General features: G+C 55.0%; 4 protein-coding genes across 4 annotated transcripts; all 4 read left to right on the top strand.

Moving 5' to 3' along the window:
* Window positions 1-433: 433 nt before the first annotated feature.
* Window positions 434-4,544, top strand: J4E84_003314 (uncharacterized protein; the record flags this gene model as incomplete). Its single annotated transcript, XM_049385928.1, has 2 exons — window positions 434-4,317; window positions 4,373-4,544. 2 exons carry the CDS (start codon window positions 434-436, stop codon window positions 4,542-4,544), a joined length of 4,056 nt encoding a protein of 1,351 aa, XP_049246805.1.
* A 1,159-nt stretch (window positions 4,545-5,703) lies between these two features.
* Window positions 5,704-6,986, top strand: XYL1_1 (NAD(P)H-dependent D-xylose reductase (XR); the record flags this gene model as incomplete). Its single annotated transcript, XM_049385927.1, has 3 exons — window positions 5,704-5,854; window positions 6,110-6,900; window positions 6,957-6,986. 3 exons carry the CDS (start codon window positions 5,704-5,706, stop codon window positions 6,984-6,986), a joined length of 972 nt encoding a protein of 323 aa, XP_049246804.1.
* A 1,947-nt stretch (window positions 6,987-8,933) lies between these two features.
* J4E84_003312 (uncharacterized protein) lies at window positions 8,934-9,275 on the top strand (the record flags this gene model as incomplete). The annotated part of the gene is made up of 2 exons (XM_049385926.1): window positions 8,934-8,938; window positions 8,999-9,275. The coding sequence occupies 2 exons, from the start codon at window positions 8,934-8,936 to the stop codon at window positions 9,273-9,275; spliced, it is 282 nt and encodes a 93-aa protein (XP_049246803.1).
* A 3,475-nt stretch (window positions 9,276-12,750) lies between these two features.
* On the top strand, window positions 12,751-14,220 carry J4E84_003311 (uncharacterized protein; the record flags this gene model as incomplete). Its single annotated transcript, XM_049385925.1, has 4 exons — window positions 12,751-12,949; window positions 13,057-13,194; window positions 13,247-13,468; window positions 13,538-14,220. The coding sequence occupies 4 exons, from the start codon at window positions 12,751-12,753 to the stop codon at window positions 14,218-14,220; spliced, it is 1,242 nt and encodes a 413-aa protein (XP_049246802.1).
* Window positions 14,221-14,555: the final 335 nt, after the last annotated feature.

Genomic DNA, 14,555 nt, shown 5'->3' with positions numbered 1-14,555 from the left:
TCATTCGTCGATATATCGAGACCCCAGGGGCGCGGTTGCAGCAGGTTGTCCAGGATCGGGGTAGGCACTGCCTCAGCACATAGGTCCGTGCCTCCATCTTTCGACGACAGGCAAGCAGCGAAACCTTGCAAACAAATCCGCGACCATTGCCAGCGCCGGTGAAAGGTTGACGTTCGCTTTTCCACGATAGACACGCGATCACGACACATTGCGCGCAACCCGTACAAACTCAACTCCGAAACGCCGGCCAAGCTGTGTGACCTACTATTACCAGGGCGGCTTACGAGGAAGCTCCGCAAGACCTCCGTACTCCGTATACCTCCGCGACGCGCCAACACACTGCAGCGCAGACGACACACCGGCGATCCGTACATGAAGTGGTAGAGAAGCCGCGCTCTTCGGAGACAGACGACCAACACAACATTCGGCCGCTATGGCCAGCCGGCCGCCGGGGGGACCGTCTCACAGCGAGAACCTGATCGACTTCGACGACCACCAACCCACATATTACTCGGGCGCACCACCGCCCGCAAACGACCATGACCTCCTCCACCGGTACGACATAGACAGCTCCGACGCGGCGCCCCAGGGCCGGCCCTCGGTGTCCTACGATGACTTTGTTGGGGGTGGGAGGGCGACGGCAGGCCTGCCGGGCGGGCCTGGCGCACCAACGGGTACCTCGCCCTATCTGGGGGGAGCAAACAATAACAGGGCCTACTCGCAAACGTCGGACCTGAACAACTACCAACGGTACTCGGACGCGGACATACCACACGACGACGATGCCTCAACACAGGGCTACTATGCTGCAGGAGGGGCGTATGATCAGGCTTCACCAGGTATACAGCGCGGGGCATCCAAGAAGGCGCACAACAGGAATAGTATCCTGAGCCTCGGAGGTGGTCTGACGGGGAGGGTCAAGAACATGTTCGGGCAGGGGAACGAGTACTCTGAGATGGACCTTCCATTGACTGAGAACGCAGCACACCAACGGCAGCCGAGCGCGACCGCGAGCGCACGCGACGATGGCCAGTCGTCAAAGACAAAGAAGGGACTGGGGACGTTCAAGTTCGGCTTCGGCCGGGGTGCGCCAGACCCTTCCACCCTGGGGCCCCGAATCATCCACCTGAACAATCCGCCTGCGAACGCCGCGAACAAATACGTCGACAACCACATCTCGACCTCCAAATACAACGTCGTCACCTTCCTCCCGAAATTCCTCTACGAGCAGTTCTCCAAATACGCCAACCTCTTCTTCTTGTTCACTGCCATCCTACAACAGATCCCCGGTATCTCACCCACGTCGCGATTCACTACAATTGTTCCGCTCGGCATAGTCCTATTGGTCTCGGCGGTCAAAGAATACATTGAGGACTACCGGCGAAAACAGTCCGATTCCGACCTCAACAACTCGAAGGCGCAGGTTCTCAAAGGCTCCTCATTCGTGGACACAAAATGGGTCAACGTGGCAGTAGGCGACATTGTGCGCGTCGAATCTGAATCACCTTTCCCAACTGATCTGGTCCTACTCGCTTCTTCCGAGCCCGAGGGTCTGTGCTACATCGAAACGGCCAACTTGGACGGAGAGACGAATCTCAAGATCAAGCAAGCTATTCCGGAGACAGCTGACTATGTCAGTCCTGCTGAGCTAGCGCGACTGGGAGGCCGCATCCGATCGGAACAGCCCAACAGTAGTCTATACACGTATGAAGCAACCTTGACTATCGCAGCAGGTGGCGGAGAGAAGGAACTACCACTTCAACCCGATCAGCTGTTGTTACGTGGAGCCACATTGCGAAACACCCCTTGGATACACGGCGTTGTTGTCTTCACTGGACACGAAACCAAGCTGATGAGGAACGCGACCGCTACACCTATCAAAACTACTGCAGTGGAGAGGATGGTAAACAAGCAGATTCTCATGCTTGTCGTCATTCTCATAATCCTAAGTATTATCAGCTCAATAGGCGATGTCATTATCCAATCCACGCAAAGAGACAGCCTCGAGTACCTTAGGCTTGAGACTTTCAACGGCGCCAAGCAGTTCTTCCGAGACCTTCTGACATACTGGGTGTTGTACTCCAACCTGGTACCCATCTCACTTTTCGTGACAATCGAGATCGTCAAGTACTATACTGGCAGTCTGATCGATTCCGACCTAGACATTTACTACGAACCAACGGATACACCTGCGAAATGTCGAACTTCGTCATTGGTCGAGGAACTGGGTCAGATCGAATACATCTTTTCAGATAAGACGGGTACTCTTACCTGCAATGTGATGGAGTTCAAGCAGTCCACAATTGCTGGTATTCAGTATGCCGATGAGGTTCCAGAGGACAGACGTGCTACGATCGAGGACGGCGTTGAGGTTGGTATTCACGACTTCAAGCAGCTCGAGCAAAATCGCAAGACGCACCACAACAAGTACATCATTGACCAGTTCCTCACTCTACTTTCAACTTGTCACACAGTAATTCCCGAGCGAAAGGGTGAAAAGGCCGCTATCAAATACCAAGCTGCGTCTCCTGATGAGGGTGCTTTGGTTGAAGGTGCGGTAACTCTTGGTTACAAATTCATCGCACGAAAGCCGCGCGCCGTCATAATCGAAGTCGACGGTCGCGAGTTGGAATACGAGCTCTTAGCCGTTTGCGAATTCAACTCTACCAGGAAGAGGATGTCGACTATTTTCCGCACTCCCGAAGGCAAGATTGTCTGTTATACCAAGGGTGCTGACACCGTCATTCTGGAGAGACTTAGCAAGGACAACCCCCATGTGGAAACCACGTTGACGCATCTTGAGGAATACGCTTCCGAGGGACTGCGCACGCTGTGTCTTGCTATGCGAGAAATACCGGAGAACGAGTTCCAGGAATGGTGGACGATCTTCAACACTGCGCAAACTACAGTCAGCGGAAACCGTGCCGAAGAGCTAGACAAGGCCGCTGAGCTTATTGAGCGTGACATGACTCTACTTGGCGCGACTGCTATCGAAGACAAGCTGCAGGAGGGCGTGCCAGACACTATCGCCACTCTGCAATCAGCCGGTATCAAGGTCTGGGTTCTCACTGGAGATCGTCAAGAAACCGCTATCAATATTGGCATGAGCTGCAAGCTGATTAGTGAAGACATGAGTTTGCTTATCATCAACGAGGAAAATAAGGAAGACACACGAGACAACATTCGCAAGAAGTACCAAGCGGTCACTAGCCAGAGCCAAGGCGGTGCAGAGATGGACGTCCTCGCTCTAGTCATTGACGGCAAGTCACTTACTTACGCTCTTGAACGCGACCTTGAGAAGGAGTTCTTGGATCTCGCTGTCAGGTGCAAGGCTGTCATCTGTTGCCGTGTCTCCCCTCTCCAGAAGGCCCTTGTTGTCAAGCTTGTCAAACGCCATCTCAAGGCTATCCTCTTAGCCATCGGCGACGGTGCGAACGATGTCTCCATGATCCAAGCTGCTCACGTTGGTGTTGGTATCAGCGGTATGGAGGGACTACAGGCAGCTCGCAGCGCGGATATCGCGATTGGCCAGTTCCGCTACCTGCGTAAGCTTCTTCTTGTCCATGGCGCGTGGAGCTACCAGCGTGTTAGCAAGGTCATCTTGTACTCCTTCTACAAGAACATTGCCATGTTCATGACGCAGTTTTGGTACGCTTTCCAGAACGGTTTCTCCGGCCAAATTATCTACGAATCGTGGACACTGACGATGTACAACGTGTTCTTCACGGCTGCACCGCCTTTCGTCCTGGGTATTTTCGATCAGTTCGTAAGCGCAAGGCTTTTGGACAGGTATCCGCAGCTCTACCGACTCAGTCAGTCTGGCGTATTCTTTAGGATGCACTCTTTCTGGTCGTGGGTCGGAAACGGTTTCTACCATTCGCTAATCCTCTACTTCGGCGCTCAAGCATTCATTCTGTGGGACTGGCCGCAATGGGATGGTCGAAATGCAGGCCATTGGGTCTGGGGAACTGCCTCCTACACAGCCAACCTTGCGACTGTCCTTCTCAAAGCCTCTCTCATTACCAATATCTGGACGAAGTACACTGTAATCGCCATCCCAGGCTCCATGCTGCTATGGTTCATCTTGATGCCCATCTACGCCATTGTAGCTCCCAAGGTCAATATCTCCACCGAATATGTTGGTGTTATCGAGCGCTTGTTCCCCGACCCGCGGTTCTGGGCAATGGTCTTGGTGTTGCCGCCACTCTGTCTTATCCGAGACTTTGCATGGAAGTATGCCAAGAGGATGTATTTCCCGCAAAGCTACCATCACGTCCAGGAGATTCAGAAGTACAACATCCAAGATTATCGGCCACGGTATGTTTACTTAATATTCACCCTTGCTAGCAACAGCTGACTAACTCTTCAACAGCATGGAACAATTCCAAAAAGCAATCCGAAAAGTCCGACAAGTGCAGCGCATGCGCAAACAGCGTGGTTATGCGTTCTCTCAAACAGACGAATCGCAAGCTAGGGTGCTGCAAGCCTATGACACCACACAGCAACGAGGTCGGTTCGGAGAAATGGCGAGTTCTCGGAAGTAAGCCAGGGTCTGGGGATGATCGCGGGAATGAACTTCACTCATCGGTGTTGGCTTGGCGCATGGGAATGGGCGGAATGATATTCGTGTACGACTGCGCTCCTACTGGGCATGATGTCTTTGATATCGGTACTGCATAGTGTTATTGATGTTAGCGTCAATCAACGAAGCTTTTGCTCGTAGTTTCTAATGACTTATTCTCTATTCAGTCTGTATTCTGTCGCTGACGTGCTGTAATGCCGCTTCACTCCCGGCTATTGCGACAATCTCAGCGTCATGTCGCATGTCCGAAGAGCCTCAAACGTTTCACCGCCCCACCACGGCATGCGAACAGCACAAAAAGAAATCCCACGCCGGCTCATCGCTTATCCAATGCCATGGACGAACGGTAAATCACGACCATGGCGCGTACTAATTATCCGGTGCCTCGAGCTGTCGAGACTAGTAGCTACTTTACCCGCCGACCGCGTGGTGGCAGGCCAAATTGTGGGTAGGGAGGGGCACATGGTACCCCACTATCGTCACTGTGGTGATCGTGATTGCAGCTGCGCTCTTTTGCCAGCGTTACGGCGCTCGCATGCAGTTTCAGGACGCAGAAGTTTCTGATTGAGCATTGTTGAGACGAGCCGCTATTTACCCATGTATTGAGAATTGCCGGGCAAGAGGAAGGAAGGAAGAGGCATTGCAGTAGTATTTTGCAGGCAACGCCAAACACCAAGGCCGACCAACACGCTCAGCATCCGCCACAAGCATGCGGCGCAACAAGGATAAATAGGCAGGCGGAACCATAACCCATCAGGGTAAAGGCGCAGACACGGCCATGGCAGCCCAGTCGTCCGGTTGAAGACGCAGGGTCATATGGTGATGCTAGCCTCTGACACGGCGTATATAGACGGCAGGCTGTTGTACCTGGCGCCAAAATCTGTTATTCCGTCTGCAAAATACACGTATATACTACCCCCAGGGACATGATTGCTGGGCGCTTCAATTGCCGTGCTAGCAGTATTAATACGCTGCGTGCCGCCTGTTCTTCTGCCGTTGCTACTACTTGCAGACCTCTTGCTTCTTCCTCTTTTACTCGTTCGACAAGACCTTGCTTTGGACGTTCACTTCCTACGTTACTACAAAAGAATAGCTTTGCGCATCGCAACTTCTTCGCTACCATGGCTGTCAACACTCCCTACGTTACGCTTAACGATGGCAACAAGATGCCCCAGGTTGGCTTTGGACTGTGGAAGGTCGACAATGCTACCTGCGCCGACACTGTTTACAACGCCATCAAGGCTGGATACAGGTTGTTCGACGGTGCCTGCGGTACGTTCATCCCCTCTCCTCATCCCCAGAGCCGCAGTTGGCGGAGGTCTGGGGAAGCGGTCTCAATTACCACGAAACGCTCCATCGGCCCGTAAACCGTAAAGAGCAGAGATCTATCGGCAATCGCAGACGGGGTTTTCCCTCCGATTTACCGGTGGCTTCTGCATCCTCTGCAAGGTTACATTGCGTCGGAATGCTAGCGCCCTGCCTCGGAACAGCGCCGCGCATGATCACAGCTGACAATCCAATCTACAGACTACGGCAACGAAGTCGAGTGCGGCCAGGGTGTAGCCCGCGCCATCAAGGACGGGCTCGTAAAGCGCGAAGACCTCTTCATCGTCAGCAAGCTGTGGCAAACATTCCACGAGCGCGAGCAAGTCGAGCCCATCTGCAAGAAGCAACTGGCCGACTGGGGCGTCGACTACTTCGACCTGTACATCATCCACTTCCCCGTCGCGCTCAAGTACGTCGACCCCAAGGTGCGCTACCCACCGGGCTGGTTCGTCGACGGCGAGAGCAAGATCGAGCACAGCAATGCCAGCCTACAAAGCACATGGGAAGCCTTTGAGGAGCTCAAGAACAAGGGCCTGGCCAAGAGCATCGGTGTGAGCAACTACTCGGGCGCCCTCCTCCTCGACATGTTCACCTACTGCAAGATCAAGCCCGCCACCCTCCAGATCGAACACCACCCCTACTACGTCCAGCCCTACCTCATCGAACTCGCCAAGCAGCACGACATCAAGGTCACCGCATACTCTTCCTTCGGCCCCCAGAGCTTCATCGAGTGCGACATGAAGATCGCGGCTGACACACCCCTCCTCTTTGACCACCCCGTCATCAAGAAGATTGCTGATGCGCATGGCAAGACTCCCGCGCAGGTCCTCCTCCGCTGGTCGACACAGCGCGGTCTTAGCGTTATCCCCAAGTCCAACTCGGCGAACCGTCTGCAGCAGAACTTGGATGTTACCAGCTTTGATCTCAAGGACAGCGAGATTGCGGAGATCTCTGGCCTGGACAAGAACTTGAAGTTCAACGCTCCTACCAACGTAAGTTTAGATGCGTATCTTTGTGGTATAGGATGAGTGCTAATGTTGTGTTGCAGTACGGTATCCCTTGCTACGTCTTCGCATAGATGGATGGCGTATGGAGGAGTCGTGGATGAACGAGGATGACGATATGAATAAATAGATAAACAGCACGGCGCGTTGCACTGCGCTGATAGCCAGATAACAACGCCAGATGGCGAAAATGAATATACTGTCAAAACACTCATCCACAGTCCAAACCACACTGTCGATTATTGTGACGAGGAGGGACGATGAACGAAAACCGAGTCGCGACCCTTACCCATGCTCCGAACGAGTGGTCTCAGTCCCTTCCAGCACGCACGTCAACGCACCGTCACACCCCCTCCCTCCTCGCCGGCTTTCAGGCAAAACCAAAGCACACCTCCAGCTAACCACGCCGGACTATCCGATAACACTCACACCGCACGCCAGGTTGTTGTCATAGCTGTCACACTCGCTCTAGCCCCTACTGCATCATCATCATCGCGCCAAGCACATCATGCACCTAACGCGTCCGCTCCAGGGTACAAGCCACGTCTAGAACCCGTTCTGTTGTACCAGCCCTGCAGGCGCGTGAGATCGTGATGGGCTTTGCTGTGCTGGTTGTGCATGGGATAGGGTGTCGTTAGTTTTCGTTTTCATATTCAAGATCTTCTATCTGAGCGACCAGGGTGGTAAGATGGGAGGTGGGTGATTGGTCACGGAATAAGGAAGCGCGCGCATCCGGGTCTTTCTGTCGAGAATGAGACTCGGGAGATGCGAGATGGGCATGCGAGAATGCGCATCAACAATCCCATCCTGAAAACTCCATCAGCCATGAAATATGCACTACGCCTCTCAGTTGCGGGGCATCGCATACCTAGGCAAAAGACACCTGCCGACAGCCGTACAAGCGCGGCATATGCAAGAGAGACAAAGATAACGTTTAGACCTGGAGGCACGGAATGACGCGCTTGCGATTCTAGGTCTTCGAGGTTCTTGTTTCCGCTAAGCTCCGGAAGCTGCTCCACTGGAACAACCGCTTGCCGCATGATCCGCATTGGCATTGGCACATACACCACACATGGCGCTGGCTGGGGGGACTAAGGCTAGACTTGTTTGTGTGATGCGTGTTGTTGATGGCGCATTTGGACTTCAGAGGTGAATTGTGCGCGTCGACGTGAAGTAGAAGGTTGCGTGAAAGCTACCCAGCTTGCGCATCAGTTTCACGAAGTAATTAAAACGCGCGTGCGCATTATAGCGACCCAGACCAGAAAGATCCTCAACCCGTGACATCACCAACGCACGCGCATCGTCCGAGTCGTCCGCCGCCCATCGCAGGGCAGCACCTCATCCTGCATCCTGCATCCGCGGATCCCGGAGCTAGTCCGAAAAAAAGCTCATGCCATGTGTACTAGGTCACGACAAAGTTAAATCTTTTGCATCGGAACACCGAAACGCAGGACCGATTAACAATCCAGAGGGCTCTTTCTATCGGCCAACTCAGGCGAAACTGACATCAAGCTTCCGAGGATCGTTGGCTATTTACTTACCTTGAACTACTGCACGCGATCACCACGTTTTCTCCTCTTGACTTTGACTACTCTTCCGGCAACCGGCTTGCGATTATTGCGATTACGATTGTACTACTTGCTAGCTACCTGCTAGCTAGTTCCCCGCGCGAAAGACAACGATATACATACTGGAAGGATTCGTGCCGGATCGCTTGCTTTTGCTTCTGCCTCCTTCCTGATCCTGAATTCCGACGCGCCGGTACTGATCTGCTGTTTGATACCCACCCCCGGAGTCTGTCTGACGTATTTGATTTGAATCTGCTTTTTATACAAACGTTTTACGCGAATCACGCCGGATCGAAACGGGACGCAACGCAGCGCAGCGCATTGTTACTTGGAGTCTTGAGCCAGGCGCATCCGCATCGACGTCGACATCCACACCGTCATACCTGAATCCCATCCTCATTTCCCTGGCCTGACCAAACGGGAAACATGGCACTATCGGTCGAGCAAAAGCAGATGAGGTATGTTCGCGAACGCGCGAAGCTTGCACCATGCAGTCAATACTGACTTTGCCCCCACAGATTCCTAGCCGTCGTGCTCCCCTCCCTCACACTCTGCACCCACACGCTCCTCGCCCTCTCCTTCCTCCTCCCAGGCTCAGATCCCAACCGCGCCGTCTTCTCCATCACATACAATGCCATCGCCGGCAGCGCAAGCATATTAGGCCTCGTGGGCGCTATACGGGTAAGCAAGCAAGCCACTTTCTTCATCCCCGCGATTCGTGCGACTGGCGGGTCTTGGATGGGTCCGGGTTCGCGCGGAGGAAAGCAACATCCAAGACATGTCCGAGTCAATTAGTAAGACAAGGCGGGAATGTGCTAACGCCCTGTTTCGCAGTTACTACCGCGCCTAGTGTCAGCTTACACCATCGTCCACGCCATCACCCTCTCCTTCGTCACCATCGCGCTCGTAAACCTGATTCTGCCCTTCGACTTTCGGTTGCTCAATCCGGTTATTCCGAGCTATGCCGTTGATGGGTCGTTGTTGTGTCGCGATATCGATGCGGGATTTGGCTGGGACGACGAGTGGTTGGAGAAGTGCTCGATGACTTTTATTGTCGTCAAGTTTGCGATTGCAGGGCTGGGTTTGAGCTTGATGGGCGCGCAGTGGTGGGCGTTGTGCAGTGTGAGGGCGTGGGGGCAGGAGTTGGGTGAGCAGGATAGGAGTGGCGAGGGAGATGTGGAAAAGGCTGGCCTTGTGCGAAGGGACGATTTTATGTTTGATGAAAAGACGGGGTTCTAAATGAATTATGAATTAAAGAGTATGAACAAAACGGGCGCGAACCGCGAGACCAGCTCGCGCGTGAAGTGTAGCTTTCAAGACTGGTTGGATCGCGATTGAAGCTTAACGCCGAACAGATCCCTCCACCTTCGGGGTTGATTCATCCAGCACGGGGAAGTTGATGACTGACACAGTGTCGATCGCATCCTTGTGAGTCTCCCGAACCCAAAGTTGACCTGCTCCCTGCTCCCCTGGTCTGGGAGTCTCCCTCCAGAAAACGAACTCTGGTATCTCTTTACGCGGTGTGAAATACCGGATGTACGTCGTTACTTCTTCAGTCAGACAGGTTTGGCAATTGTAATTGCACTGGTTGGAATCCCAAGGAGTCCCTCCACAGTGTAGGCATATCTTGATCCTTTGACTGACCCATTCGTTTCTTGGCGGAAGTATGGTATTAGGCCCGGTTTCGATAGGCATCGTAAACCTTGCAACATGGCAGAAGCAGACGTTTGGTGGTAGTTCGATAACGTCGTGCGATATGTTGACTCCCACCATCGGCAGACAGGCGGAACTGAGCGATGACTTAAAACTATTGATCGGACATGTGACCCCGCATAGAATACAGTATCGATGGGTGGGTTTCGAAGACGGTGGAGCTAGGTGACGTTGAATGGCGCGCTGTACACAACGAGGGCGTGGAGTTTGCCATCGTCGCTGATGAAGCCATATTATGCTGTTGAGTCGTCGTTGTGTGAGCCCGAGGGCAACTATCGCATCATGCGGAAGAATGTCTGCGATATCGAGGATAAGCTCAGTGGGGAGGTTGATGAGCGGTGCTGTAGGCGCGGGCATGGCTTCCTGTACGTTCGGCAGAGGTGGCTGTTGATACTTCGTGGGTCTTCGCGATCTGAGGATTGGAAACAGTCGTAGGAGGAGGTCGATACAGTACGCTCGCGCACAAGGCGAGGCCCATTTGCGGAGCCATATCAATGGAGTCATTCACACTGTAGAGCCACCGTGGTGACATTTCACGTCCGACTGTAAAGGCAAACAGCGCCCGTCCGTCGAAGGGTGAATTCGCTGCTAATAAGGGATCCATGAACTCGCCTCCTTTCCAAGGGCGGTGTCTCATATTCATGCGTGAGGTGGGCGTTGCGCTTCATCATGTGTGACGGGCTTATCGGGCGTATATGTTGCAAGGGAGGATGAGTGGTCATGTCGGAGGTGTGGCTGATGGCTTGAGTGATGCCTAGACTCATGATCGGTGGCAGGCGCGTGATGTCAAGAAATGAAAGGGGAAAGAGCGTTGGATGTTGATGACTCGAAATGTGTGATGACGATGGAATGGAATGGACAGGGTGACTGAGCGAACAGGCGGAAGGAGAATACATTCCTCAGGATGACGTGTGCAAGGCTTACTTTTGGAGGCTATAGCGCAACGGCGGAGTGTAGGCGAAGTTGGCGAACTACAGAAGCTGGGGTATGCGGGAGCGCAGGCCTAGCCGAATGGGTCGTACCCTTGCCTGTGTTGGTCGGCTCACGCACGTGCCATTCTGTTATTGCGCATACAGTGAGGTGTTTTCGAGCATCGCCCGGCTTTGTATAAAGCCCTGTGTATCTGGAGACTCGGCAGCGAATTCCGACCCCCCACATCGTGGATGGATACTGACGTCGCATATCAGCATGCGAAGCTCGGCGTGCATGGCGTTGCTATCTTGACTTTGTTAAACCTCATCTGGAAACAAGGCCGGCACCGACGTTGGCCATCTTGGTCTTCTCTGAGCCAAACGGACTCAGGCGACAACCACACCGATGGTAGGAGTATCATCTCTCTGGTGGATGTGCATGTGGTATGATAGAGAAGCAAGCCACAAGTCGATATTTTCACGAATGTCTGTCTTTGGTGGGTGCTTATTGGAGGCAGCCTACATTGCTCGTCCGATTGCCCCGCATCACAGCCCAAGCGCTTCCACATGGTGCGTGATGGTGGAGGGCAGTGATCATGCTGGCAGCACGGCGTGGCATGCGTCGGCCTGGCAGCCATGGATTGCTGCACTCGCGGGCGCACTGGCGGGGCACTGCGAACGCGAGGTTCGCAGATGACGGCCACGACGCAGCTGTCGATGTCTATGGGAGGACGCAGACCCTGAGTCGGTGTATGTCAGGGCCGTGACAAAGCCAGACCGGTAGGGTCCACGTGTAAAGGAGACGCGCGGGGCTTTGTTGCGAATAGCCGACGACAGATAGGGTGGTGAGAGCCCGAACGACGGTTGCAGGTTCGCTAAACGCGCCCGCTGCTCGCACTGCATATCCCGCAGTCCTCGACGACGACATGCAGCTGCCCCTCTCGGACGTCATCCGCCAGCTCTTCCACTTCGCCGACCGCTGAAGAGCCGTAGAGTTGGGCTTCCAGGACAACGGCAGCCACCAACGCGAGGCTGCGGCGTCCGTCATACGAAGTACGCGGTTGGACCAGGACGGGATGGAAGGCATGTCGAACTAATTGCATGCAGCTGGTGAGGCCCGTGTCGTCGAAGCGGAGATGAATTAAGTGGATAGGTCGTTGCTCGGCCTGCTTAGCGCGAGGAATCCAGCATCCCCTTTCGCCATGTCCTCACATTCCCGCGATATCTCCCGAAGTCCCTCCCTGACCCCTACCCGCTCTCAGTTGTGCTTTTCCTGGTGCCTCACTTGCTGCCTGCCCGGTGAACAGCTGTCGCTCCTTTTTCGCGGTGAAGGTGAGTTCACGGTTCACTTTCTTCGGTACGCGGCACGACCCTGTCGTCCAAAACATCTCCGCTCTCCACCAAAATTTTCCGCTGCCCGCCTCGACCTCATTTCCCGCCCCCATATCGTCAACACGGGCTGCCGCCGACCGCCGAACCTCTTGTTGCCGAACCTCAGTCGCCAATTGCTGCGTGCCATTGCTGGACCAGAACAACCGTACTGACCAGTGTACTCAGAATATCTAGACTAGTCCCGCCCACGAGCCCTTTGGCGTTGCGCAACTACCCCGACTCCCACGAAGCCACCGGACTGCCTCTTGCCCGCCATGTCCTACTACAACGACGCGTCGTGGAACACACCCGCTCCCGGCCGCCAGCAGTCATGGGAGCAGCCCCAACCGCCCTCGCGCTCAGGTACCGGCCACATGGGATTCAACGGCGCAGGTGCAGCGATTCACATGGATGTAGGCACAAGCTCCACGGTCAACAGCGAGGTCGCCAATGCCTTTGCTTCGCAGTTTGAGGGTACGTAGTTCCGGCAGCGGGGTCTGTCAGAGCCAATGCGACCCGACATGGCAGTGACAGGCCCCGTCGCAACCATAGGCGAGGCGAGTGCTGACCAGTAACCACAGAGGTCGACCGCGCCATTGAGAACCTCAGCAAGAGCGGCAAGCCCCTCGGCCCCGGCTTCCCTCCCACCCCCATGGGCGCCAACCGCCGCGAGTCGATGCCCATGATGGGAGGCGCGCCCCGCCCATACCCCGACTTCGGTACACACTTCTGCCCACGCATGCCCCTCCACACCACTGACATGTGACACAGAGCAGCAGCGCATGGGCGGCCCCCAGCGCCACCACTCGGTCAGCGAGTACGACGGCTCCCGCTCCCACTCGGCGACCAACGTCCAGGGCTTCTACCAGAACCAGCGCGGCTATGCGCCCCGACCCAACGACGCGGACCAGATGGCACAGGCGAAGCGACGGATGGCGGCTCAGCGTGAGCGTGAGCTGCGCAACTATCATCAGGAGCAGCAATACCACAGAAGTAAGGACTCGGAATCTGGGCAACAATAGGCAGGACAGTTGGTTGACTAGGGTAATACAGACGTTTCAGGCTCAGGCTCCAAGTCGGACCGCTCCATGAGCCCCAATGCCATGAATGAAGATGAGCGCCGCGAACTCATCGCCCGCCAGCACCGTGCTTTGTATGGCGAGACCTCCACCCTGTACAACAGCAACCCCACCTCGAGCCAGGATGTCCGCGTTCAGACTTCTGCTGCCGGCCGTGGCCCCTCTCCGCTCGCCTTTGACCCCTTCGGCATGCAGGCCCAGTCCGGCGAGGGCTCCGTCCAGATGCCTCCCCGCGACAAGGACGTTATTGGTGGTGCTCAGGATGCTCGTGCCAACAGCACCTCTTCGCCGTCCGGCACTCAGAACCCCGCGTTCAACCTCTTCGATGCGCAGCAGGCGAACCGCACTTCCAACTCGTCGCCCGGAGGCTCTCCTCCCGTGCCCGGTCAGAAGGCCAACGGCTCTGGTGTTGCCCCCATTGGCACTCGTCCCCAGAACCAGAACCTGCAGCAGCCAGGTGGTGCCGCCCTGGGCAAGCGCGCAAACTCACCGCTGCCGTCGCCTCTCGGCTACAACTCGTACAACGCGAGCGAGCAGAACAACATGACGACATCTGCTTCTATGAACCCTTCTTCTACTGTCACTGACAAGGGCGTTGGTATTTGGAACAACGGACCCTGGAGCAACACCCCCACCCAGGGAGTCCAGGCGTCTGTTTGGGGTTAGAATCGGAGTTTTGATTAGGGAGATAGGATGCACCTCCGGAGTTACTGCATTTCAGGTGTCTCGGGCATACTGTGTCGGTCTTTCAGATACAACCATGGGTGGAGCCGGTCAATTGGTGGTCGGCGAATATTTCCTGTGGGTTTGGCGGCGCACTTGCAGCATGCTCGCCTACGTTCCACATCTCTGGGTCTGCTGAAGATAATATACCTCTTACGGGCGGTTACATGGGTGTTTGCTAGGCAAGGTTAAGGGTCGGCATCGGTTTACGGGCTTGCGGGAGTTTGCTTAAGGATGACTTGCTATTACCGGTTGCTAGCTTTCGGATCTGGTCGAGG

The sequence above is a fragment of the Alternaria hordeiaustralica genome, assembly GCF_023758085.1.
Source record: "Alternaria hordeiaustralica strain BMP 2776 chromosome Unknown scaffold_4, whole genome shotgun sequence".
Taxonomy (NCBI): Eukaryota; Fungi; Ascomycota; class Dothideomycetes; order Pleosporales; family Pleosporaceae; genus Alternaria; species Alternaria hordeiaustralica.
The sequence above is the reverse complement of the archived record's forward strand: the minus strand, read 5'-3'. Positions and strand labels throughout refer to the sequence as shown.